We start from the raw sequence: 26073 nt of genomic DNA, 5'->3' as shown, positions 1-26073 counted from the left end.
TTCATCAATATTATTGCTTATTATCATTAATTATCCATTATAATCAATTAATTATTAATAATAATGAAGAAGCAACCAAATAGCACGGGTTCTCTCTCAGCTTGTTACCACTTTGATACCCCCATCCTTTATGCTGTACTTATGCCTAACCAGACTTTCTGACTTTTCTTCCTCTGATGGCTTCAAGCCCTTCAGCATAAATCTAACAATGATCCCTAGTGTATTTCATCCTTTCTCTGATGGACTATTTCTCTAATTAATCAAATGTTCATTTGAATTATCTTTCTGTTATCTTGTGTTACAGGCAGCCGTACTCAAGGTAATGTCATCCACTGATTGCATGAACATAATTTTCATGATTTTATTGAGGTCACTGGTTAGGATAAACTAATTACCTGTGTTCTAGGAGTATTTTCTTCCAAAGAAGATTCATGGAATAATCCTTTAGACACAATTGTCCATTTATGCAACACCCAGATTTCACCATCAAAACCAAATTTAACCAACCTTCATCAAGTTCCTCATGAACTGATCATCTTGCTGTTGTGCACCTGTCAAAATTGTAGCATGTTCCTATTGGCGAAACAAATTCTTTTATCAAGCTAGATAATTAGCTGTGTCATTATAAATTTGGCAGTGCCCCAAAGCTCAAATAAAAAAGGTAAGTACACGCAATATTATGTTGTGTGAGAAACAGCAAACAGAACTAGGTAAAGTTAGGCTGAAAGTGAGGCATTTTGGCAAGTACAGGGTATTATGGTTGATTTCAAGCATTGAGAGTGCTGTCTTACAAATGAAGGAATGGTCTTATTCTGCACTGACATGAAGAGCAGAACTAATACCAAGTAGTAACTGACACATGTCAGACTTATTTCATGGAGAATTTCGAAAGAGATATGAGCAATGTAGATTTCTCAGAATATAAGGTGTAGTAAGCAGGAATGGTGGTAAGTTTATTGTCAATCCAGGCATCCAAGAGCTGACATGAAGATTACTTTCTGAAGCTCTCGTAGAAAGAAATTAAGCCTCAAAATGGAGGTTTTACTAACTGGCCCATGTTTCCTTCTAACCCTGGTAATCCATGGTTCTATGAAGTATGCCGTCTACATTCATCATCTCTAATTCCCTCCCATTTACTTCTCATTGTCTTGCAATCCGGGTGTGCTCATTATTACTCAACTCATTTCTCTCGCTAAAGTTACTATGATAGATTGCATGCATAGTCCTGATTCTTCACCCAGCGTGTATCTACACTCTTTACTGTGTGATTTTTGCAGTTCCTACCATTAAAGCGGAATATATTTCCCTGCCCTTTGACTTGAGTTTGACTCTGTGTCTTGCTTTGCCTGATGTGATACTAGGAGGCGTGAGGTGGCAAAAAAATCTTTAAAAATTTCTGTGTGATTGGACTTACCTTCTTGTGCCTCTGATATTTCCATGAGAATGACATGCCTGGGATAGCCTGCTGGTCCCAGGAGGGAAAAGACGGACATATGGAGCAGGTCTGAACCATTTCTGCTGATCCTAGCCTGGATCAGTTGATCCACGGCAAAGCTGCTTTTCCAGAAAATAGAGTATTGTTGTTTTAAGCTGCTGAATTTCGGGATGGTTCATTATTGTAGTTTTTTTTAAGCCAGTAGCTAACTGATACAAAAATCAGTACCTGGGGGCTTCCCTGGTGGCGCAGTGGTTGAGAATCAACCACTGCTAATGCAGGGGACACGGGTTCGAGCCCTGGTCTGGGAGGATCCCACATGCCACGGAGCAACTAGACCCATGAGCCACAAGTACTGAGCATGCACGTCTGGAGCCTGTGCTCCCCAACAAGAGAGGCCGGGATAGTAAGAGGCCCGTGCACCGCGATGAAGAGTAGCCCCCACTTGCCACAACTAGAGAAAGCCCTCGCACAGAAACGAAGACCCAACACAGCAAAAATAAATAAATAAATCAGTACCTAAAAATGGGCAGCTGCCACATTAAATATTTGAAATTTGTGATGTGAGTTTTGGGACCAGCAAGTCAGTGATGAGGAAGCAATTAGAGGAGTGGATAAATGGCAACTCACACTACGTAGTGATGAAATTAGTAACATTGTCTATTATAATAACTGGGAAGATAGAAAATATACTTCAATGGACTTTTGTACTTGTGTAGAACTCTAGGCAAAATGTTGAAGGTATGTTCTGGTTTCTTTTACTTGTGTTTGGTTACAAGTAAACTCATGAAACTTTTAAGAAAGTCATGAGTTTAAGAAAGTACTGAGCAAGATAGTGAGCAAAATTTAGAAAGAATATAGAGTCCCTAATTGTTGGATGGGGAAATGAAAGAGGTTCTTATCTCCAGCCTCTCCGGACAGCAAAAGAATCTTCAATTCTGATAAATCCTAAGGGTGAAGATAAAACCTAGAGTACAGCTGATAGGTACAAGGCCTTCAAATAACTAAAGGTTATGACCATAGGTCCTATAAGTCTATAGTCATGGACTGTAGGTCTTTGATAAACCTCTGAAAAATTTAGGGTAGTACCTTTTAGACTCCATTAGTTGGAGCAAAGAGCTTTTAGGAAGGTTAAGGCAATGAACTCACAGCAGCGTAATATGCCCAAAATACATAATGAAGTCAGCTATTTTGTCCTACAAGATAGCCACTAGACACATGTGGCTATTAAAATTCATTGTAATTAAATATTTGGTTCATCAGTCATACTATCTACATTTTAACTGCTCAACAGCTACATGTGACTAATGGGTCCTTATTGGACAGTACAGATAAAGTATGTTTCCATCAGTGTAGAAAGTGCTATTGGAGAGCTCCGGCAGAGCTATCTAATAAAATTCCACTACATGTTTTAGAGAACTCAGGTACCCTATTTGCTACCATTCTGAACTAAAAGATACTGAGACTGTTCAAAATGTAAGGAGACCATTGGATCCCCAACTTTTTCCAGGCAGGAAGTTGCTCAGCCATAGACATGTCCTGTCTTTCCATGTACTCTTCATAAGTAGCCAAGGAAGTGTGATAGAAAAGAAGGGTGCTTCAGAGGTCAGAGCCATGGAGAAAAATGCGCAGGGGAGTCGCTCCCAGAAAGAGAATTAGTGCCTAATAAACCTTCCCGGCCCCAAGAATAGGAGACAGACAGTTCTGCAGTGTGATTTTAGAATTACAGTGCTCACAGAACTGCCCTCTCATTTCTCCTGTTTGAATGGGAGTGCTTTTGCTCTTATCTCGCCCCTGTTTCCCCATAGTATATTGATTTGTGTAGGGTAGATAGCTTATCTTTTTAGATAGTGTCTTCAGATCAAGGGAAGTCACATTTGAATGTGATAGATCACAAGATCCTGGTAGAGTTTAATACATGACTGGATGAAAATTTTGTGGTTTCTGAGGTGAGGCTCAGCGTATTTTGCATGTGAGAAGGATATGAGTAATTGCAGTGGGAAGGGCAGACTGCAGCAGATTACTTTATTGGCCCTCATGCTACTTCCCTCCCTGTGTCCAGGTCTTTGCTCTGTGACTTTGCAGTTTCTATAACTAAAAAGGGGAAGTACATTTCCTTTTCCTTTGACTTAGGATTCAACCATGGCTTTGGCCTGTGAAATGTTTCTGAGTGCAGTAAGACTAAATGCTTGAAATTGCTTATGTGATTGGGTTTATCCTCTTGACCCCTGAGATTGCCATGAAAATAATGTTTCTGGACTAGCTTGATGGTTCCAGGAAGTGGATGAGCAGATATGAATGGCTCCAGCTGAGTTCAGACTAGCTCAGCTGCTCTAGCCGCATCCACATCAGGGAGAATCAATGATTGTGGTTTTAAGCCACTGATTTGGGGGCTGTTTGTCATGTTGCATTTGTGTGTCAATTGTAAACTGGTAAGAGTCACAGATGACCTCTTGTCTATTAAATTCAATAAGCACATCTTTATCTAAACTCCCTGCAACATTTGTCACTGTGACCACTCCTTCTTCTTGTAACTTGATTTCCGTGACTCATTTGTTTTTCACCTGCCTACTGTTAAGGTTGCTCTTAGCTTTCCTTTGTGGGATTTTTTTCTCTGCTGCTTCTTCAAATCCAGGTTCTATCTGTCCTCCTTTTACTCCACGTACTATTCTTGGTGATGCATCTGTCTCCTTATCTAAATTCTCTCCTACCAACTTATAATGCCCAGATCTCTATGTCTCACCAGAATCTCTTTGTGCTCTAGAATATTTAACCATTTAACTTCAGCAGGCATGCGTCACTTGATTTGTGTAAACACAAACTCCTCGTCTTTATCCTTAAGTAGGTACCGCTTCCTGTGTTTCTTTGATCAGTGGATAGTAGTACCACATATACAGTTTCTCAGGCAAGGAACCTGGGTGACCTGAATCCTCCTTTCCCCTCACTTCCCATATCTGATTACTTGCAAAGTCCTGTCAATTCTATCCCTTTATATATTTTATTTGCATTCTCTTCATTTAAACTGTCTAGCCTCTGTGTTCTTCTAGGTCCCTGTTATTTCTTGCCTGGATTTCAACAGCTTCCTTTTAACTGTTTTTCATTCCTCCAGTTTTGTATTCATTCAGAGTCATTCTTTGCACTGCTATCAGGCTGATCACTTATATTAATTAGGGTTCTTTGGTGGCAAGCAAGAGAAACCATCTCTGGTAACTTAATTAAAAAGATATATTGGGGGCTTCCCTGGTGGCGCAGTGGTTGAGAGTCCGCCTGCCGATGCAGGGGACACGGGTTCGTGCCCCGGTCCAGGAGGATCCCGCATGCTGCAGAGTGGCTGGGCCCGTGAGCCGTGGTCACTGGGCCTGCGCGTCCGGAGCCTGTGCTCCGTGGCGGGAGAGCCCACAGCAGTGGGAGGCCCACGTACCGCAAAAAAAAAAAAAAAAAAAAAAGAAGATATATTGGAAGGAATTAGAAAGATATTTGGAAATTTAAAGATAGACAGGTATTTTAAAGAATCATGTTCTGAATGGCTATAAACTAATTCCTGTCAGTGGGAATTGCTCTGTAGGTTTGCCTAGGCACACTTGTTGGAAATGAAAAACATATATATGTTTTTTGCCTCAGTTGACTGGGATTAATGTTTCTTTTGTTCTGAATGATTATCATAGAGTAGTGAGAGAAAGGATGTGACAGTTGGAGCCTCCAGTGACTCCGTTTCTGAGGACAGGAGAGCTTGGAATTACAATCTCTCTAAGATTGTATACAATGAAATAGAGGTCATTCCCAAGAGGAAATTAGAGTGTTGTTAGGAAGGGGAGAGAAATGCTGGATGGCCCTAAATAGCTAAATGTTTATTATCTCTTTGTACATATTCCTTACTTTGCTTAAAAGCATTTTAGTATCTCTTCATGTCCCTCAAGGTAAATCCCATAGTCCCTAACATGACAGCCAGCTTTTCCTGACCTCTGGTTATGTCCTCAAACTTACAGAACATCAAAATCAGCACAACAGTCAGACAGACTACTTATACTTCTTCTAACGTGCTGAGTCCTCATCTGGTTCAGGGACCTTGGCTCCTGCTACCTCCCAGGCCTGCTCCCAGCTCTGCCTAGCTAACTCTGTCTAGTCCTTCAGAACTCACTTAAAATTCATCTCTTCCAAACACTGAGATGGCATAGTGTGTCTCCCATGAGCTCATGTAGGCCCCTTGGGCTTGCTTCTAGCATAGGACTTATGCTGAGTTTTTGTTGTCTTTTAAAGAAGCTGGACTGATTCCCACTCACATTTGAATTCCCAGTGGCTCACACTGTCGTTGGCACATAGTACACACTCAAGAAACTTGTGGAAAGTTCAAAAATATGTTCCTTATTTCACTGGTAGATTATTTGCAAGCACCATTAAAATGGTAGTAACATTAACCACATGGCGAAGATGCAAGATAGTAAGGCTTTGAATTAATGAAATCTACCCACTCTGGCCTCATAAATCACACTGCAACATTGTGTTCCAGGTTCCACAGGTGCAATGCTTACATTTAATTGCACTGACCAAACTCTCCTTATGCTGAATTCCTGTATATATCATCCTCTGGGTAGGATCAACTGAGCAGTTTCATATCCATTTGTTTCAAAATCCCAGGAGGACTCTGTGTTCTTGTATGACTTTGTGTTACTTCCTGATGACTCATGGAGTATAAGAGCAATGAAAGTAGATGCTGCGTAAATAGATTCTCCTGGGGAGAAAATTCCTCTTTAAATCAATTTAATTTTCCAAGTTTTTTGAAATGTGAGCTAAGCGTGTTGCATCTTTCTTTTAAGGAGCTTAAACCTCTGCAAATATTTGGTCCCTTATTCTTAAAGCATCTTTAAAGCCTAAAATGACTGGCTTCAGCTTCCAGGTTTCCTAGTTTCCTGTAGTTTTGTAGGTATATCAAAGGCTAGAATCCATTCGTTCTGTTTCTATAGACAGATCAGTGACATATTCAGAAAATAACAATAAAGAAAATGATACAAATAAGGTGGATTTCTACAGAGCGTGTTTTTGTTATAGAACTGAAAATTATTTCCCATGTATTATATTATCATATTATTTGTTTTGTCAACATGACATAAATGTGGAAATAAAATGGCTGGGGACACAGAGGCATAAGAAAAAAAATTCCGTTTAATCAGATCTCCAGGCTTATCCTCCTGTTGATAATCTCCAAAACGTGCTGTTGCCCGCCCACATTTACAATGTTGGCTTGTGATCATTTGAATATCACAATGAGTATATTGGCAAATTCCTCTCAATTTTTCTCTGGTTAGTATGCTTTAGAATAAGAATGACTCCCAGTTGACCAATGCTTTGTTTTGAATACATACTATAATGAATCAATTTGCACAGGCAAACATTGGCTTCCCTTACTGATTTGATTTTCTGAAACCTACCAAATGAAAGTCGGAATTCCTTAGCTTGACTCTAAGTCTTCTGCCGTCAGATCCCCTAAGCATTCCCTCTCTCTGCTCTAACCAAGCACTTTACAATGTATCTTCACTAAGTATTAGTCCTCTAAAATATTCTGGGAAGGAAGTGAATTCCATAGTAAAATAAGTTTGTTAATGGCGGTATACTACGTTACCCTCTTAAGGATTTAAAATGCAAATTAGCATATCAAACTCTCTGAGAAGTCTTTTAATAAAGAAACTGGTTCCATTTTTTTTAACATCTTTATTGGAGTATAATTGCTTTACAATGGTGTGTTAGTTTCTGCTTTATAACAAAGTGAATCAGCTATACATATACATGTATCCCCATATCTCCTCCCTCTTGCATCTCCCTCCCACCTTCCCTATCCCACCTCTCTTCCATTTTGTTTAACCCAGTGTTTTCACATACCTCTAACTTCCTAAGGAAAGAGTTGCTTTCCATATTCTGGAAAGTCTTTCTTTAGCCGCACTGAATTGCTGCCCAGAAGTTTCCTATGTTCATTCAGTTCTCTCACCCTGGAATATTTCATCCATCATTTTCAAGTATCTTTCAAAGCGAGGTCTGTGTTCTATCCATCCTCTTTCCAGATCTTCCCAGGAAGATGTGTCCCTTCCCGCTTCTGAACTCCTATTGCATTTTACCTCTCTCAGGTGGCACTGCTTATTCTCTACATTGAACAGTAGGAAAGCTAGTTTAATCCTTTCACTGGACTTTGGGCTCCTTGAGGGCAAGAGCCTAGTTTTAATCATTATTCTATCATCATCTGAAGTATAGATATTGTATCATTCATAGCACTTTTTCTAGGACACAAATGGTATTGAGCAAACAAATAACAAAGGGGTGAATCAATGAATGAGTGATTAACTTTTTATACATTGTGAATCAAATGACCTTTTAGTGTTAAGGCTAGGTTCAACTCTAGAAATAATTTTGTTGATGATATGCAAAATGACAAAATATATAATTTAATGACATTGATACTTGATTGACAGTTGAATTTACATAAGGATCAGCTGTCAATTAGCAGCCCCTCCACTTGAGGCCTAATATTGTTGCCTATCTCTTACATGAATATAAGTCCTCAAGAACCAGACATTTTAGCCTGGTTTTCAGGGGTCTCCTGTATTAAGCTCCTCTTATTTCAGCCTTTGACTGTCGTCAGTAGTGAAAGTCTGTTCCGAAAAAATGTCTCCTCATAAAATGAATGTGTTGTCCCTTCTTGCCTTCATGCTGCCTTCCATGCTATACATTCTTGCTTTCTATATACTTTTATTTTTAGAAATTCTACAGGAGAAGAATTTCTTTTTAATTGGAGAGGGTTAAATAAATATGCCCCAAAGAGAATCGGAACCCAAGATAGTTATAATTTCTTTTTTTCGTCATGTGAAATAAACTCACATTTAAGCCCAGACATATGAAATACATAATACAAAGACATAATCACACAAATAAAATAATATTTGAAATAAATAAAACTCTGCATGTATACTTTCAGAAAAAAGCTCGCTGAATAGCTTATGGAAAATAGCAGGCATTTTAAAATCCCAGGGAAAGTAATGTGTTTTAGATTTTAAAAGAGGAAAATGACAGTTTTCAAACTAGAAATATCAGCTGATATTAATCATTAGAAAATTTTGCCTCAGAGTTTGAAGCAGAAGTTTTGTGTTGTGGAATGAGTGAATGGGTTGATTAAGGATCTGTTGGGGGTTCATTCTTCTCCGCTGGCAGCGATAATGACAGGGCTTCTAGGGTTAGTAAGATTGACTTTTGCTGAGCTCTCAGGTGATTTTTGTAGACACCCAAAGCATAAACAAACTTCAGAATTTCAATGTGCAATACTACTCATGGCAAAGTTCGGGAAGTATTAAAAGAATTGTAATGAATAAAGATAACACTAGGCATTAGACAAATACATTCAAAAAGCGTTGATAAATTGTTGATTTGCCTTTTGATGTTATAATTCTAAAGAATCCCTGCCTGTAACTCGGTGATCAGGGGTGTCTCCCATAGTACCTTCCTCCCCAAGAAGCTAAGGATACCCAATATCTTGTAATAACCTGTAATGAAATATAATCTGCAAAAAAACTGAATCACTATGCTATACATGTGAAACTAACATGATATTGTAAATCAACTATACTTCAGTTAAATAAAATAAATATAATAATTAAAAAAAAGAAGCTAAGGGCTTCCCTGGTGGCACAGTGGTTGAGAGTCCGCCTGCCGATGCAGGGGACGAGGGTTCGTGCCCCGGTCCGGGAAGATCCCACATGCCGCGGAGCGGCTGGGCCCGTGAGCCGTGACCGCTGAGCCTGCGCGTCCGGAGCCTGTGCTCCGCAACGGGAGAGGCCACAACAGTGAGAGGCCTGCGTACTGCAAAAAAAAAAAAAAAAAAAAAAAAAAGAAGCTATATCATTATATCATGGGTTTATGTATTTTTAGGGCCCTCTTCTGACTTTTTACACTGATACTTCTGATAACTGGTTATCTGTTAAAGAATTCTACTAAAGTGTTAATGTATAATAACTTAATGTGTCATCTGTCTTCAAATTAATTACATGTAAAGGCTGGACTACCTAAGGATACATTGCCTTGGTCTCAAATGACCAATATTTTAAGGTAGTAGTTCTGCCATCAGAGTAGGGCAAAAGGGGATAAAATATTGGTCCTAGAATTAGTATTAATATTTTTGGCCAAATTTGTAAGGCTTGTGTTTTTGTGTGTGTGTGTGTGATAGTTCCAGAATTCCCTTGGGCACTCTTTAGCCTCTTGTTCTCTCTGTACCATCCTCCTCTGTAAAACTTGCCTACTGGAAAGACTCTAATGCCAGTCATTTACAGCTTAATGCAAATTTAAACACCAGTATTTCTCTCCAGTGGCATCTGAATTTTAAGTCTAATTTAAAAACAAGAGATTCTATCCACAGTAAAAGATGTTTAAGTCATTCTAATATTGAGAAGAGGGAAGTAAAATTCTGGCTTTCCAAAATATCATCTGTACTGGTTGAGTAGTGTTCTGTCCCAAATTCATGTCTACCCAGAACCTGTGAATGTAACCTTATTTATCAATAGAGTCTTTGTACATATAAACAAGTTAAGATGAAGTCATATTGGATTAGGCTGTAATCCAATGACTAGTGTTCTTATAAGAAGAGAGAAATTGGGACAAAGATACATAGGGAAGATGCAGTGTGAAGACAGAAGCAGGGATTGGAGTTGCTGCCACAAGCCAGGGAGTGTGAAGGATTGCTGGCAACTACCAGGAGCTAGGAGGAGTCAAGGAAGGATATTCTTGAATATCCTTCGGAAAGAGCATGACCCTGCCAACAGCTTGATATGAGACTTCTTGTGCCCCGAGTTGGGAGAGAATACATTTCTGTTCTTTTAAGCTACCCAGTTTGTGGTAATTTGTTACAGAAGCCCTAGGAAACCCATAGATCATCCATACCACCTGTTGATAAGACAAACTTGAGTTTACTACTTACGTAGTAGGGAGGAACTTGTCTACCCTGCTAGAGTTTTAGTAGCTTCTTAGATGGGGAAGGGAAGAGTTGTCAGGACATTTATTGACATTTTTGAAGATGGGTTTCTCAATGAGTAGGCTTGATTAGCAGTGGGTAATGATCATGCTCTGATTGTTTCGTATTGGTAGATAGCAAGGTGAGAAAGTTGAGTTGAGGAGCCCAGATACCTTGGAGTGTGAACTGTCATTTGAGCTTTCTAATAAAGAGTTGATGTATTGTTTAGGAAGTTCCTAGCATGAACAATAAAGTTCTTTGCAATTATAATCTTCTTGTCAGGAGATCCCTGGAGTAGTAAATTATGCTGATGAAGACCATAGAATAGTTGAGTCATATTAATATGGACAGTAAGCTGTGTGAGTATAAATGGTTTCTCTTCTCAGGTGGCAGAAATCACAAGCTATAGTCAGCGAGCTGCTCTTACCATCTCACATAAGCACTCACTTGCTGGGAGGTGCCCGCCATCCTGAATGCCATGATTTCATCAATTCTCTTCTTAAGGTAAGCAGCTCACTAGATATGTCTCTGATTGGCCATTTTTTATATGTAAGTACTCGGTTCTGGAGTGTTCAGATCTAGAAAGAGCAAACCAGAACCATGTCTCATTTTTGGTAAGACTCTTAAAGGATGGAGAGGGCTATCTCTGAGCACTTTTAACTTGTCCATTGTAAAGAGAAAATGGCCCTAAAGGTCCGGTTTGAGTTTTACCTCTAGAGTGTAGCTCAGGCAGAAGTACTTCCTCCCTCTTTTGTGTGTCCTTGGCATATGTAAACATCTTTTCTGTAGAGAGTATGTATTAGTAAGAGTAGGCTAATTGCTATAACAAACAACCCCCAAATGTCAATGGTTTTAGACAGTAGATATTTATTTCGTATCCAGGTAAGCATTCAGTGTGAGTATTTGGCAGACAGCCTGGTGAGCAGAGTTTCTGAGATGCATGTTTCTTCCATCTTGTGGCTCTGCCAGCCTTGAAGTTCTCAGAGTTCTGTTTGTCAGCAGGTGAGGAAATGAGAGAGAATAAAACCTGTGGATGGTTTCTATGGGCCAGAAGTGTCAAACATCATTTCTTTCCATATTGCATTGGCGAGAACTCAGTCCCAATGACCATACTTATCTGCAAGGGAGTCTGGGAAATGTACTCTAGCAATGTTCCCAGAAGAAAATGAAGTGGGCTTTTGTGCACATACAGCAGTCAATGTCACATAGACCTTTTTTTGTGTGTGTGTGTGCGGTACATGGGCCTCTCATTGTTGCGGCCTGTCCCGTTGCGGAGCACAGGCTCCGGACGCGCAGGCTCAGCGGCCATGGCTCATGGGCCCAGCCGCTCCGCGGCATGTGGGATCTTCCCAGACCGGGGCACGAACCCGTGTCCCCTGCATCGGCAGGCGGACTCTCAACCACTGCGCCACCAGGGAAGCCCACACATAGAACTTTTTATATCATGTTCTAATTAAAATTATTTATCTACTGATCTCACCCATTCTTCCATGAGCTCTTTGAGGATAAGAACTACATCAGTTTATAAGTTGGTATCCTCAGAGCCTAGCAACAAAGTTCCGGGTATGAAATAGTAGGTACCTAATAAATATTGATTGAATGATTGATTACAGTAGTATTTAGATTGAAAAACTATTATTTGATAATTTTAGGTTATATAGAACTTACCTATTGTATTATATTTTCAAAGTTATTGCTAAATAATAAAATTGGCTAAGAAATAACTCACTTTCAGTGTGTGCAATTCACCCACCCAATACATTCTAAAGCACAAATTAAAGCCTCTCTTCTCCATGCTATCACATTGCTATTATTTGAGCCTAACCTGGATGCATGCTGTTATTATGGGATTAATTTCCTTGCCTAAGTTTTACTGGAAACTGTTTTACTGACTACTGTTAAGAGTAATGTCAAATACTTAGGACTTGCTCCATTAAGCAAAGCAAACATTGCTTTTAGCACTTTCCTTATGGTTCTTGATACATTATGTTTTTTTCAAAAGGCTCATTCCAGTAAGACTGAGGTTTGCTCCAATCTTCACTTTAAGTGGTTTTGATCCATGAATACTGTCTAGGAATATTTATGTGGGAAAACATTCCATACTTGAGGAAACCTATATTAAGCTTCTGAGTAGCAATCTTATTTTCAGTAAATTTTCAGATATTAAAAAAATACCAAAATAGTATATATTTGCTGTGTATTGTTCAATATTATAATAAGGAAACACAGCTTGCATAATAATCATCAATAAACACTTATTCTACACTTGATGTATTTAATGTGGTTATGTAAAGAGAAGGAAGGGGGATATTATAGAGGAGTTAAGAGAACAAGTCTTTGAAGTTTGACATTAATGGGTTTAACCCTTAGTTTTGCCACCAGAGCTGTGTGATCTTAAATCTAGACATTGCTGGACCTCGGTTTCCTTCTCTGAAAAATGAGATGACAAGAATAAAAAGGGAACTGGGGCTCTAGTAAGTGGTGGGTTCAGGTTCTAGGACTTGTCACACTACATCTGCTACTGTTCTTGTCCCCAGCGGGTCTATACAACCCAACTGGAGAGAAAAACAAATAAACAAAAACTCAGTGGAATAGTAAACTCAGTGGTGTGGTAGCTAACAATTGAATTCTTTCTGTATGTCAGGCATTTAAAAAATCCTATATAGGGCTTCTTTGGTGGTGCAGTGGTTGAGAGTCCTCCTGCCGATGCAGGGTACAGGGGTTCGTGCCCCGGTCTGGGAAGATCCCACATGCCACGGAGCGGCTAGGCCCGTGAGCCATGGCTGCTGAGCCTGCGCGTCTGGAGCCTGTGCTCTGCAACGGGAGAGGCCACAACAGTGAGAGGCCTGCGTACCGCAAAAAAACAAAAAATCCTATATACATTATGAGGTAAATGCTACCATTTTCCCTATCTACAGATGAGGAAACCAAGGCAAAGAAAGCTTAAGTAATTTGCCTGAATATGTATATTTAAGAAGTGTCCTTCAAAATCCCAAAGCTGGAATGGCTTAAGAGACTGTATGCTAACTGTCAGGACACACAACTGCTACAGCACAGATATGTCATTACATATGGTATGTATTATGTGGAACAGAAAAAGGATGTAGCTGTAAGAATGATAATTGTTTAAGTGAGGAAAAGAGACAAGATTGTACTAGATCTTGAAGACAAGAGAAAATTTAGATCAATGGAAAAGAGCACGATGAGCAGGTCAGGAAGATGGACTAATATGGTCAAATGGTGAAATTTGCAGTATAAATATTTACAACCTATTACAGTAAAAAGGACTGTACATTTGCTGATGAAAGTATCTGGACACTGTGGCACCAACGTGAAAAGGCAGAACTGTTGAGCAAAGCATCCCAAGAACCTTTGAATGAGTGGGCAGCTATTGAAGGAAAACATGGGTGATTGACAGGTAGAGGTGGCTCAATCTATTACTTGCCTTGAAATCCTTCCAAGGGTCATCATTAAGTGACAAGCTCATTGAACTTCACATGAGAATCCACAGGATAAGAAAAATGAACTCATATCAAAAAGTCTGTTGGAAATGGCCAAGGGAATCTGGTAATGAAAATGGCAGTGCTCTTTAACACACTTAAGGTTTTGAAATGGTTGTTCCAAGTCATGAAACTAGTTTATTAGTCCAGTGATCACCTTATGTCCTGAGCAGCTGAATGAATAGTTGACTTTCATTTTTAATTTTAGCTTATTTGCCTTTAAGACTCCACTGAAGCTCTGTTTTCTATTTCCACTTAATTCCTATGTTAGCAAGAAATTGACTATAGCAGTGAATTTACCTCAGCAATGTTCTCTGGTAGAACCATCTCCCGGTGGAAGTATCAGATGCTGAGTCTTAGGCTGTTTGCATCTACTTTTTGATGTATCCTCACAGCTGTTTTTTCTGTCCGCAGAGTTCTTCTTATTGCTCCTTGGTGATCATTCTCTTGAGTAATGAGTTAATTCTCTTTATATTCCTACCTTAGCTAATAGAATAAATTCAACTTCTGAGACATTAAAAACTAGACTTGTCATCTCTGTTTCTGATGGTCTGCAGTCTATATTGGTGTAGAGATTAGGGCGGCATGGTAAGCCGTAGTGAAAATCATCAACATGGCCATCATCACCATTATCGTCACGACACCATCAATGGCATCATCACCACCGCCATCATCATTATCATCATCATCATCACTATTCATGGCAGGCTCACTGGCTGTAGTTGCAACCGTAGTTGCCAGAATTTATACAGCTCCTTATTTTTTTTCACAAGACTTATTGTGAGAAAGTTGTAATTATTCTCCCCACTGAACAGGGGTGGAAATGAAGCTCAGGGAACTCATGCAAAGTCACGGTTCTGGTTCGTAGAGGAGAAAAGCTGGGTTTTTACCAAGTTTTACCTTTCTGAGTCTTGTTTCCCCTTTCTACTCTGCATTTTAGTCTTTTTCACCAGTTTCCATCTAGAACCCTGGTTCGTGTCCCAGGGAAGAGTATTTCTTTCTCATAGCCATAACTTTAACTAATTCAGGGTTACTTAATATCTGCACTTTGATGTTTGGGTTGAACAATGCTTTTTAGGGGAATGGGGGGGGTGGGGGCTCTCCTTTGTATTGTAGGTTGTTTAGCAGCATCCTTGGCTTCTACCCACTGGATGCCACTTGTACCTCTCTGCAGTCAGGACAATCACAGATGTCTCCAGGCATTGCCAAATGTCCCTTCGGGGGCAAAGTCATCCTGGTTGAAAACCACTGAGTTAATGTCTTGGAAAGTATTAGCGTCTCAGGAATAGAAGAGTTATTTTTCCCAGGGGCATTTCCATAGAACTGATTTCAAAATGATGAAAATTTTAGGCATTTCCACAGACAAGCAGAAGCTAATTTTAGGTGTGGGATAGATGCAAGAGGCTCTTCTTGATGCTCTTGAAAGTATTATTTGTATCATCTAAGCCGTCACAGGCAAATGTTGCGGATATTAACATAATGTAAAAAGAGTGAAAAAGCTAACACAATGATCGCCCAAATATCATAACCTTGTTTACTATGGACTTCTCTCACACCACTCAAAATTTTATGGAAATTGTTACATCTCATTTAACTAATTCAATTTTGAAAACACGAACTTTTTAAAACTAATTTAAAAAGTGAATAATTGTATTATAGAAAATTGAGAAAATTATACAGTAAAAATAATCACCTATTCTCAAAATGACTATTGTTCACATTTTGGCACATTTCTTTATATGTAGGGTTTTTGTTTGTGTGTGTTTGTGATAATAAGAATATCTTTCTCACAGGGCTGTTATAATTCTCATTTACTGTTTAGCATAGTACCTGGCAAACAGTATGGACCGTATTGTGCTTGCTATTTTTGTTATCTTATAACTTAATTATAAGATAATATATATTTTATAGTTTAGTTATATATTATATATTTTAATTATATCATTAAAATTACATTTATTATATTTTAATTATATAGTTTAATGAAAACTTTGCATCATGTGAATGTATCATAATTTACTTGATTTCCCCTCTATTTTGCAGCATTTAGATTTGTTCAAAAAATGAGAAATCACTTTTGACATACTATTGAATTAAATTTATAAAGCAATAGCTGCTTTCTGGATACTCCCAGATTACAAGAGGGAACAGCCTTTTTCAAGGCCAGGCAATTAATCAGTGAAACAATATCTTCTTGCATTACCATCTGTCCACTCTCCTCCCAGTTTGACCTTATGGCAAAGATAAGCATTGAGACAGAGAGGTATTTGTTGATTAAGTCAGGTAGGGTGCGCTATGCTTTCAAACCTTCCTTTTGGAATGATCAGATCACCTGTAAAGTGTGTGGATGTTTTATATGTAATTTTTGATGCAACTGCGGCAATCATAGGGAAACAAATTTAATGGTTGTTTGCCGTTGCTAACCCACTTCTACACACTGTAGAAAATGAGCATAGCTCCAGGAGGTCATTTGCTTTGGATTCAGTCAGCAGCTTGGGCATTCAGCAAGTGAGATGTGAAATAGCCTCCCCAAACCAGCAGTCTCTCAGCGTCGAGTTTACTAGGCTTTGCTTGCTAATGGCTATGGTTCTGGAAAGGTGTCTGTTGGCCTAAGTTAATGGCAGATGTTTGCTTTAAATTGTTAATTTTGAGATGGTTTATGAGCAGGCTTTGCAAGAATAAGAAGCAGGTCACTGGGTGGAAGTTGTCCTTCCCGGGGTGTGAGGAAATTAGGGTTTTTGACAGCCCTGCAGCAAAGTTATTCTGGGACTTGGGCTTTGTTTCCTCCTGTTCAATAGTGAGAGTAGAATTAGATCACTTTTAAGTCCTCTTACCACTTTCTCATTTGACATTTCAGTTTTATTTAACAGGTGTATTCAATTCCTTGAATGTAGGTTGATAGAAGTAGGTTATTAGTATGCAGTATATTAAATCTGTCAGAAAAGAGATCAGAGAAAACCCCTGGTAAAGATCACTCAGCTTTTAAAGAAAGATTCAAGTGAGTCAAAGGATTTCAGTCTATGAGACTGAATGAAGGGACTGGATAGCAATGGAGGTCTGCTTTGAGACACAGACACCAAATGCAAACGTTACCTAATACAAAGACTAAAAAGAATTATCTATTGGATAGTTGGTTTGAAGTCTCAGAAGCTTCTTCCCACTTGGATTATATATTCAGTTGGATCAGTTAAAAAAATTGGAAATAGCAGAAACTAATGAGGCCACGTTGTATCTGCTCCTCAGTCTGTGTTCCGTAGATTGTCAGGGAGCACACGCTGCTAGTAACTACAGACCTTGTATTCTTAACTCTTGATCAGGATACCACAAACATATACCTCAATTTCTTTAAATTGGGGTGTCATTAACATATAAAATTATTAGTTTCAGGTGTACAACATAATGGTTTGATGTTTGTATGTATCTGAAAATGATCACCACAATGATTCTAGTTAATGTCTGACGGCATACATAGTTATCAAAAGTTTTTTTTCTTGTGCTGAGGACTTTTAAGATATATGCTATAATGTGAAAACATTGAAAACATTATGCTGAGTAAAAGCAGCCAAACACAAAAGGACAAATATTGTTTGCTTCCACTTATATGAAGCATCTAGAACAAACATCATAGAGACAGAACATGAGAGATTAGGGGCTACGGAGAGGAGGGATTGGAGAGTTACTGTTTAATGGTTACAGAGTTTCTGTTTGGAGTGACAAAAAAGTTTAGGAAATAGTGGTGATGAATGTACAATATTGTGAATGCAATTAGCACCAATGAATCGTACATTTAAAATGGCTAAAATGGCAAATTTTGTCTTATATATATATAAATTTGCCATTTTAGCTATATATATTTATATATAAAACCACATTCAAAAAATACATAACATACCCAAACCCACTGAGTTGAACATTTTAACTGGGAGATATGTGAACTATATCTGTTTTTTTTGTGTGTGTGTGGTACGCGGGCCTCTCACTGTTGTGGCCTCTCCCGTTGCGGAGCACAGGCTCCGGACGCGCAGGCTCAGCGGCCATGGCTCACGGGCCCAGCGGCTCCGCGGCATGTGGGATCTTCCCGGACCGGGGCACGAAGCTGTGTCCCCTGCATCGGCAGGCGGACTCTCAACCACTGTGCCACCAGGGAAGCCCTGTTGTTGTTGTTTTTCTTTTTTTTAAAAGAATACCATGCAGGTTATGTATGTAATTGTAAAGTTTCTAGTCATATTTTAAGAAGTAAAAAAAAACGGGTGAAATTAATCTTAACAGCATATTTTATTAAACCAGCATATCCCAAACATTATAATTTCAATATGTAACCAATTCTGCATATGTTCTGTAACTAATTACATTACGTTCTTTTCTTTCTCCTAAGTCTTTGAAATTTAGTGTAGATTTTATACTCAAATCACATCTCAATCTAGACTCACCCCATTTCAAGTGTTCAAAATCACATGTGGTGAGTGGCTGTTATTGGACAATAAAGGGTGGTTCATGGACCAGCAGTGTGAGCATTACCTTGGAGTTTGTTGGAAATGCAAGATCTCAGGCCCCACTCCAGATGTACAGAATGAGGATCTGCATTTCTGTACCTGTGTCAGACATGACTAATCTATCACAGCACAGTGGTACTCATCAGCAGTAATTTACAATCAGTGCATGGATGCCTTCCGCGGCCATTCCAGATTTATCTAACCTCCTTCTTTTACATATGGAGAAACTGTGGCCCAGAGACATTCCGCAACTCGCCCACATCTGCATGGCGTGTTGGTGACAAAGCTGGGAACACAGGTCAGGCTACAACTCACTTGTCCAGAGTTTGCTACCCCTACAACATCAACGCTTATAGACTGAGTGAGCACACTCACGCTTATCCGGCTTTGAGATGGTCACTCTGCTGGTGTGGTCCTTTCAGAAACTACCTCGGTCAGCAGTGGATTGGGGGAGGGCTTGGCTAAAGTAGGCCCAGGATCTAGGTTCTGTCTACGGCTTTGTAATCTGCAGAGGGGACCAAGAGGTCTCCGCTGCAACTGGCCTGTTCCAAGGAGGTGAGCAGCTAACTCGAAACTCACTTCTGGGGTCTTGAGTTTGCCTCTCCAGTGGCTCACGTCAAAGGAGCTGGCTTTTCTAGAATCCCAGTGTGGCTTAGCACATTGATGAGTTGGAGACAAGGCTGGGGCAAGACTGAGTTCCAGAGCAGTGCATCTCAAAGTGTAATATGTGTTCATATCACCTAGGGACTTTGTTAAAATGCAGATTCTCATTCCTCCCCCTTCTCTCCACTCAAGCTTCAGAGATTTTTGTGGGATAAGATGTGCACAGGCATGTATAATTCACTGATGCTTCTGCAGGATTTGATATAGCACTTTACTGTTTGGGATTCCCAACAAGTTGAGTGAATACAAAATGGTAAGAGCTGTAATATTGATTCTCATGCCAGCATACATTTCATTTTACCACATAGTGGATAGTTTAAAATTTGATCATAATTTAAAGACAGAAACGTGTAGCTGAATGAATCTGGGCCGCATCCTGACTGAATCCCATAGTTAGTCTACTTCAGACATACTGATCTGTACCCCCTCCTTCAGAGAAGAGGAGAAAGCACCTCTAGCTTGCCTACCTGTTCATCCATTTATTTGACCACATTTATGAAGTGCTTGCTTTTGCTAGATGTCAAGAGATCTAACATTGTAGAGATTCACACTGTACCCACACTTGAGGGACTTAATGTCAAATGCTGTCAGGGTGTGGTAGCAGATCTCTCCAGTGGTTTATAAACAGATACTTAGCCCAAATTATTATTTTTTTCAATATATTATTTTGCCCATAAGATTCTAGCATGATGCAGAATGTTGTTAATCACCAAATTCCCCCAATGCTGAAGGCACTTATAAAACTAGTGGCAACTGAATTTTCAATTTTGATTGGAAATAACACAAAGACAGGGAAACTAGCCTATTGTTATCAAATAAACTCTCCTGTTCCTCAAGCAGTTTGCAATTTTTTTTTCACCCAACTGCTATTAGTGCATCTAGGCAAGACATTAACTTTTTCACTTAATAGTGTACTCACATATCACTTCATTAAGACTGCCACAAAATGCAGTTAACTTCAGAATTTTGCAGTAAAAACTGGGTGTTAGACCAGCATCGGTAAGGCAATAACAGGAACAATAATAGCAATAGTAACAATAACAATAAGAGCGACAATAATATTAATAGTAACAATAATAGAGATATCGAGAATAATAACAATTATAATATGTATTATTAATTGAATATATATGCCTGATGCTACTTTAAATATCTTTTCCACATCTTTCTTAATCTTCACAAGAAGTAACATAGGAAGCCCAACTAATTTATCCAATATACTACAGCTTATAAATTGTGAAGCTGGATTCCAACTAAAGTATGTCAGATCTTGGAATCCATTCTAATTGCATCAGTTATACTATGACCAACAGGTAAGAGTCTTGAGAAGAATTCTGACATTGCCATCAGTCTCTCTCATGAGCGTGACAAAGGTGAGGATGGGCAATACTGCCACCTCTGCTTGTGTTTTGTTGCCTTTCATGAGGGATGAAGAAACATTTCCCAAAACCTTTGGCATTCTTCTAGCTAGCTTTTCAAACCTTTACTATTGTTAGGAAGATACCTGGATGTATAAGCATAAATGTCTATTTAAAAATTGACTTTTTTTAAACATCTTTATTGGAGTATAATTGCTTTATACTCCAATATAAATGGTGTGTTAGTTTCTGCTTTATAACAAAGTGAATCAGTTATACATATACATATATCCCCATATCTCTTCCCGCTTGCGTCTCCCTCCCTTTCACCCTCCCTATCCCACCCCTCTAGGTGGTCACAAAGCACTGAGCTGATCTCCCTGTGCTATGCGGCTGCTTCCCACTAGCTATCTATTTTACGTTTGGTAGTGTATATACGTCCATGCCACTCTCTCACTTTGTCCCAGCTTACCCTTCCCCCTCCCTGTATCCTCAAGTCCATTCTCTAGTAGGTCTGCATCTTTATTCCCATCTTGACCCCAGGTTCTTCATGACCATTTTTTTTCTTAGATTCCGTATATATGTGTTAGCATACAATATTTGTTTTTCTCTTTCTGACTTACTTCAATCTGTATGACAGACTCTAGCTCCATCCACCTCATTACAAATAACTCAATTTCGTTTCTTTTGATGGCTGAGTAATATTCCATGTATATATGTGCCACATCTTCTTTATCCATTCATCTGTTGATGGACACTTAGGTTGCTTCCATGTCCTGGATATTGTAAATAGAGCTGCAATGAACATTGTGGTACATGACTCTTTTTGAATTATGGTTTTCTCAGGGTATATGCCCAGGAGTGGGATTGCTGGGTCATATGGTAGTTCTATTTGTAGTTTTTTAAGGAACCTCCATACTGTTCTCCATAGTGGCTGTATCAAGTTACATTGCCACCAACAGTGCAAGAGGGTTCCCTTTACTCCACACCCTCTCCAGCATTTATTGTTTGTAGATTTTTTGATGATGGCCATTCTGACTGGTGTGAGATGATATCTCATTGTAGCTTTGATTTGCATTTCTCTAATGATTAATGATGTTGAGCATTCTTTCATATGTTTGTTGGCAATCTGTATATCTTCTTTGGAGAAATCTCTCTTTAGGTTATTCTTCCCGTTTTTGGATTGGTCTGTTTGTTTTTTTGATATTGAGCTGCGTGAGCTGCTTGTAAATTTTGGAGATTAATCCTTTGTCAGTTGCTTCATTTGCAAATATTTTCTCCCATTCTGAAGGTTGTCTTTTCGTTTTGTTTATGGTTTCCTTTGCTGTGCAAAAGCTTTTAAGTTTCATTAGGTCCCATTTGTTTATTTTTGGTTTTATTTCCATTTCTCTAGGAGGTGGGTCAAAAAGGATCTTGCTGTGATGTATGTCATAGAGTGTCCTGCCTATGTTTTCCTCTAAGAGTTTGATAGTGTCTGCCCTTACATTTAGGTCTTTAATCCATTTTGAGTTTATTTTTGTGTATGGTGTTAGGGAGTGTTCAAATTTCCTTCTTTTACATGTAGCTGTCCAGTTTTCCCAGCACCACTTATTGAAGAAGCTGTCTTTTCTCCATTGTATATTCTTGCCTCCTTTATCAAAGATAAGGTGACCATATGTCCATGGGTTTATCTCTGGCTCTCTATCCTGTTCCATTGATCTATATTTCTGTTTTTTTGCCAGTATCATACTCTCTTGATTACTGTAGCTTTGCAGTATAGTCTGAAGTCAGGGAGCCTGATTCCTCCAGCTCTCTTTTCTTTCTCAAGATTGCTTTGGCTATTCGGGGTCTTTTGTGTTTCCATAAAAATTGTGAAATTTTTTGTTCTAGTTCGGTGAAAAATACCAGTGGTAGTTTGATAGGGATTGCATTGAATCTGTAGATTGCTTTGGGTAGTATAGTCATTTTCAAATGTTTATTCTTCCAATCCAAGAACATGGCATATCTCTCCATCTATTTGTATCATCTTTAATTTCTTTCATCAGTATCTTATAATTTTTTGCATACAGGTCTCTGGTCTTTAGGTAGGTTTATTCCTAGGTATTTTATTCTTTTTGTTGCAATGGTAAATGGGAGTGTTTTCTTATTTTCAGTTTCAGATTTTTCATCATTATTGTATAGGAATGCAAGAGATTTCTGTGCATTAATTCTGTATCCTGCTACTTTACCACATTCATTGTTTAGCTCTAGTAGTTTTCTGGTAGCATCTTTAGGATTCTCTATATATAGTATCATGTCATCTGCACACGGTAACAGCTTTACTTCTTCTTTTCCGATTTGGATTCCTTTCATTTCTTTTTATTCTCTTATTGCTGTGGCTAAAACTTCCAAAAGTATGTTGAATAATAGTGGTGAGAGTGGACAACCTTGCCTTCTTCCTGTTCGTAGTGGAAATGGTTTCAGTGTTTCACCATTGAGGATGATGTTGACTGTGGGTTTGTCGTATATGGCCTTTACTGTGTTGAGGTAAGTTCCCTCTATGCCTACTTTCTGGAGGGTTTTTATCATAAATGGGTGTTGAATTTTGTTGAAAGCTTTCTCTGCATGTATTGAGATGATCATATGGTTTTTCTTCTTCAGTTTGTTGATATAGTATATCACATTGATTGATTTGCATATATTGAAGAATCCTTGCATTCCTCGGATAAACCCCACTTGATCATGGTGTATGATCCTTTTAATGTGTTTTTGGATTTGGTTTGCTTGTATTTTGTTGAGGATTTTTTCATTTATGGTCATCAGTGATACTGGTCTGTAGTGGTTTTTTTTGTGACATCTTTGTCTTGTTTGGTATCAGGGTGATGGTGACCTCGTAGAATGAGTTTGGGTGTGTTCCTCCCTCTGCTATATTTTGGAAGGGTTTGAGAAGGATAGGCATTAGCGCTTCTCTAAATGTTTGATAGAATTTGCCTATGAAGCCATCTGGTCCTGGGCTTTTGTTTGTTTGAAGATTTTTAATCACAGTCTCAATTTCAGTGCTTGTGATTGGTCTGTTTATATTTTCTATTCCTTCCTGGTTCAGTCTCAGAAGGTTGTGCTTTTCTAAGAATTTGTCCATTTCTTCTAGCTTGTCCATTTTATTGGCATAGTTGTAGTAATCTCTCATGATCCTTTGTATTTCTGCAGTGTCAGTTGTTACTCTTCCTTTTTCATTTCTAATTCTGTTGATTTGAGTCTTTTCCCTTTTTTTCTTGATGGGTCTGGCTAATGGTTTATCAACTTAGTTTATCTTCTCAAAGAACCAGCTTTTAGTTTTATTGACCTTTGCTATTGTTTCCTTCCTTTCTTTTTCATTTATTTCTGATCTGATATTTATGATTTCTTCTGCTAACTTTGAGGGTTTTTTGTTCTTTGTTCTCTGATTGCTTTAGGTGTAAGGTTAGGTTGTTTATTTGAGATTGTTCTTGTTTTCTGAGGTAGGGTTGTATTGCTGTAAACTTCCCTCTTAGAACTGCTTTTGCTGCATCCCACAGGTTTTGGGTCATCATGTTTTCATTGTCATTTGTTTCCAGGTATTTTTTGATTTCCTCTTCCATTTCTTCAGTGATCTCTTGGTTATTTATTAGTGTATTGTTTAGTTTCCATGTGTTTGAATTTTTTACAGTTTTTTTCCTGTAATTGATATCTAGTCTCATTGCGTTGTGGTCGGAAAAGACACTTGATATGCTTTCAATTTTCTTAAATTTACCAAGGCTTGATTTGTGACTGAAGATATGATCCATCATGGAAAATGTTCCATGAGCCCCTGAAGAGAAAGTGTATTCTGTTGTTTTTGGATGGAATGTCCAATAAATATCAAATAACTCCATCTTGTTTAATGTGTTGTTTAAAGCTTCTGTTTCCTTATTTATTTTCATTTTGAATGATGTTTCCGTTGGTAATAGTGGGGTGTTAAAGTCCCCTACTATTATTGTGTTACTGTTGATTTCCCTTTTTATGGCTGTTAGCATTTGCCTTATGTATTGAGGTGCTCCTATGTTGGGTGCATAAATATTTACAATTGTTATGTCTTCTTTTTGGATTGATCCCTTGATCATTATGTAGTGTCCTTCTTTGTCTCTTGTAATAGTCTTTATTTTAAAGTCTGTTTTGTCTGATATGAGAATTGCTACTCCAGCTTTCTTTTGATTTCCATTTACATGGAATATATTTTTCCATCCCCTCACTTTCAGGCTGTATGTGTCCCTAGTTCTGAAGTGGGTCTCTTGTAGACAGCATATATACGGGCCTTGTTTATGTATCCATTCAGCCAGTCTATGTCTTTTGGTTGGAGGATTTACTGCATTTACATTTAAGGTAATTAGCGATATGTATGTTCCTATTCCCATTTTCTTAATTGTTTTGGGTTTGTTATTGTAGTTTCCTGCCTAGAGAAGTTCCTTTAGCATTTGTTGTAAAGCTGGTTTCTTGGTGCTGAATTCTCTTAGCTTTTGCTTGTCTGTAAAGGTTTTAATTTCTCCATTGAATCTGAATGAGCTCCTTGCTGGGTAGAGTAATCTTGATTGTCGGTTTTTCCCTTTCATCACTCACTTTCAGTATATCCTGCCATTCCCTTCTGGCTTGCAGAGTTTCTGCTGAAATATCAGCTGTTTACCATACAGGGATTCCCTTGTATGTTATTTTTTGCTTTTCCTTTGCTGCTTTTAAGATTTTTTTCTTTGTATTTAATTTTTGGTAGTTTTATTAGTATGTGTCTTGGCGTGTTTCTCCTTGTATTTTTCCTGTATGTGAGTCTCTGCACTTCCTGGACTTGATTGACTATTTCCTTTCCCATGTTAGGGAAGTTTTCAACTATAATCTCTTCAAATATTTTCTCATTCCCTTTCTTTTTCTCTTCTTCTTCTGGGACCCCTATTGTTTGAATGTTGGTGTGTTTAATGTTGTCCCAGAGGTCTCTGAGACTGTCCTTAATTGTTTTCATTCTTTTTTTTTTATTCTGCTCTGCAGTAGTTATTTCCACTATTTTATCTTCCAGGTCACTTATCCGTTCTTCTGCCTCAGTTATTCTGCTATTGATCCCTTCTAGAGAATTTTTAATTTCATTTATTGTGCTGTTCATCACTGTTTGTTTGCTCTTTAGTTCTTCTAGGTCCTTGTTAACCGTTTCTTGTATTTTCTCCATTCTATTTCCAAGATTTTGGATCATCTTTACTATCATTACTCTGAATTCTTTTTCAGGTAGACTGCCTATTTCCTCTTCATTTCTTTGGTCTGGTGGGTTTTTACTTTGCTTCTTCATCTGCTGCGTATTTCTCTGTCTTCTCATTTTGCTTAACTTACTGTGTTTGTGGTCTCGTTTTCGTAGACTGCTGGTTCATAGTCCCTTTTGTTTTTCATGTCTGCCCTCAGTGGATAAGGTTGGTTCAGTGGGTTGTGTAGGCTTCCTGGTGAAGGGGGCTGGTGCACGTGTTCTGGTGCATGAGGCTGTATCTTGTCTTTCTGGTGGGCAGGACTGCGTCCAGTGGTTTGTTTTGGGGTGTCTGTGAAGTTTTTATGGTTTTAGGCAGCCTCTCTGCTAATGGCTGGGGTTGTGTTCCTGTCTTGTTAATTGTTTGGCATGGGGTGTCGAGCACTGGAGCTTGCTGGTCGTTTAGTGGAGCTA

The 26073-nt window shown here is 38.7% G+C and overlaps 1 protein-coding gene across 1 annotated transcript in view; it reads left to right on the top strand.

Moving 5' to 3' along the window:
- LOC101283131 (hypoxia-inducible factor 1-alpha inhibitor-like) overlaps positions 1-13829 on the top strand; it is a 124658-nt gene extending 110829 nt beyond the window's left edge. Inside the window, 3 exon segments of the mRNA XM_049713822.1 lie at positions 10805-10922; positions 12789-12892; positions 13697-13829. Coding sequence (XP_049569779.1) covers positions 10805-10922; positions 12789-12892; positions 13697-13829 — 355 coding nt within the window.
- Positions 13830-26073: the final 12244 nt, after the last annotated feature.

The sequence above is a fragment of the Orcinus orca genome, chromosome 8 (genome assembly GCF_937001465.1).
Source record: "Orcinus orca chromosome 8, mOrcOrc1.1, whole genome shotgun sequence".
Lineage (NCBI taxonomy): Eukaryota > Metazoa > Chordata > Mammalia > Artiodactyla > Delphinidae > Orcinus > Orcinus orca.
This window is presented reverse-complemented; position numbering and strand designations above follow the sequence as displayed.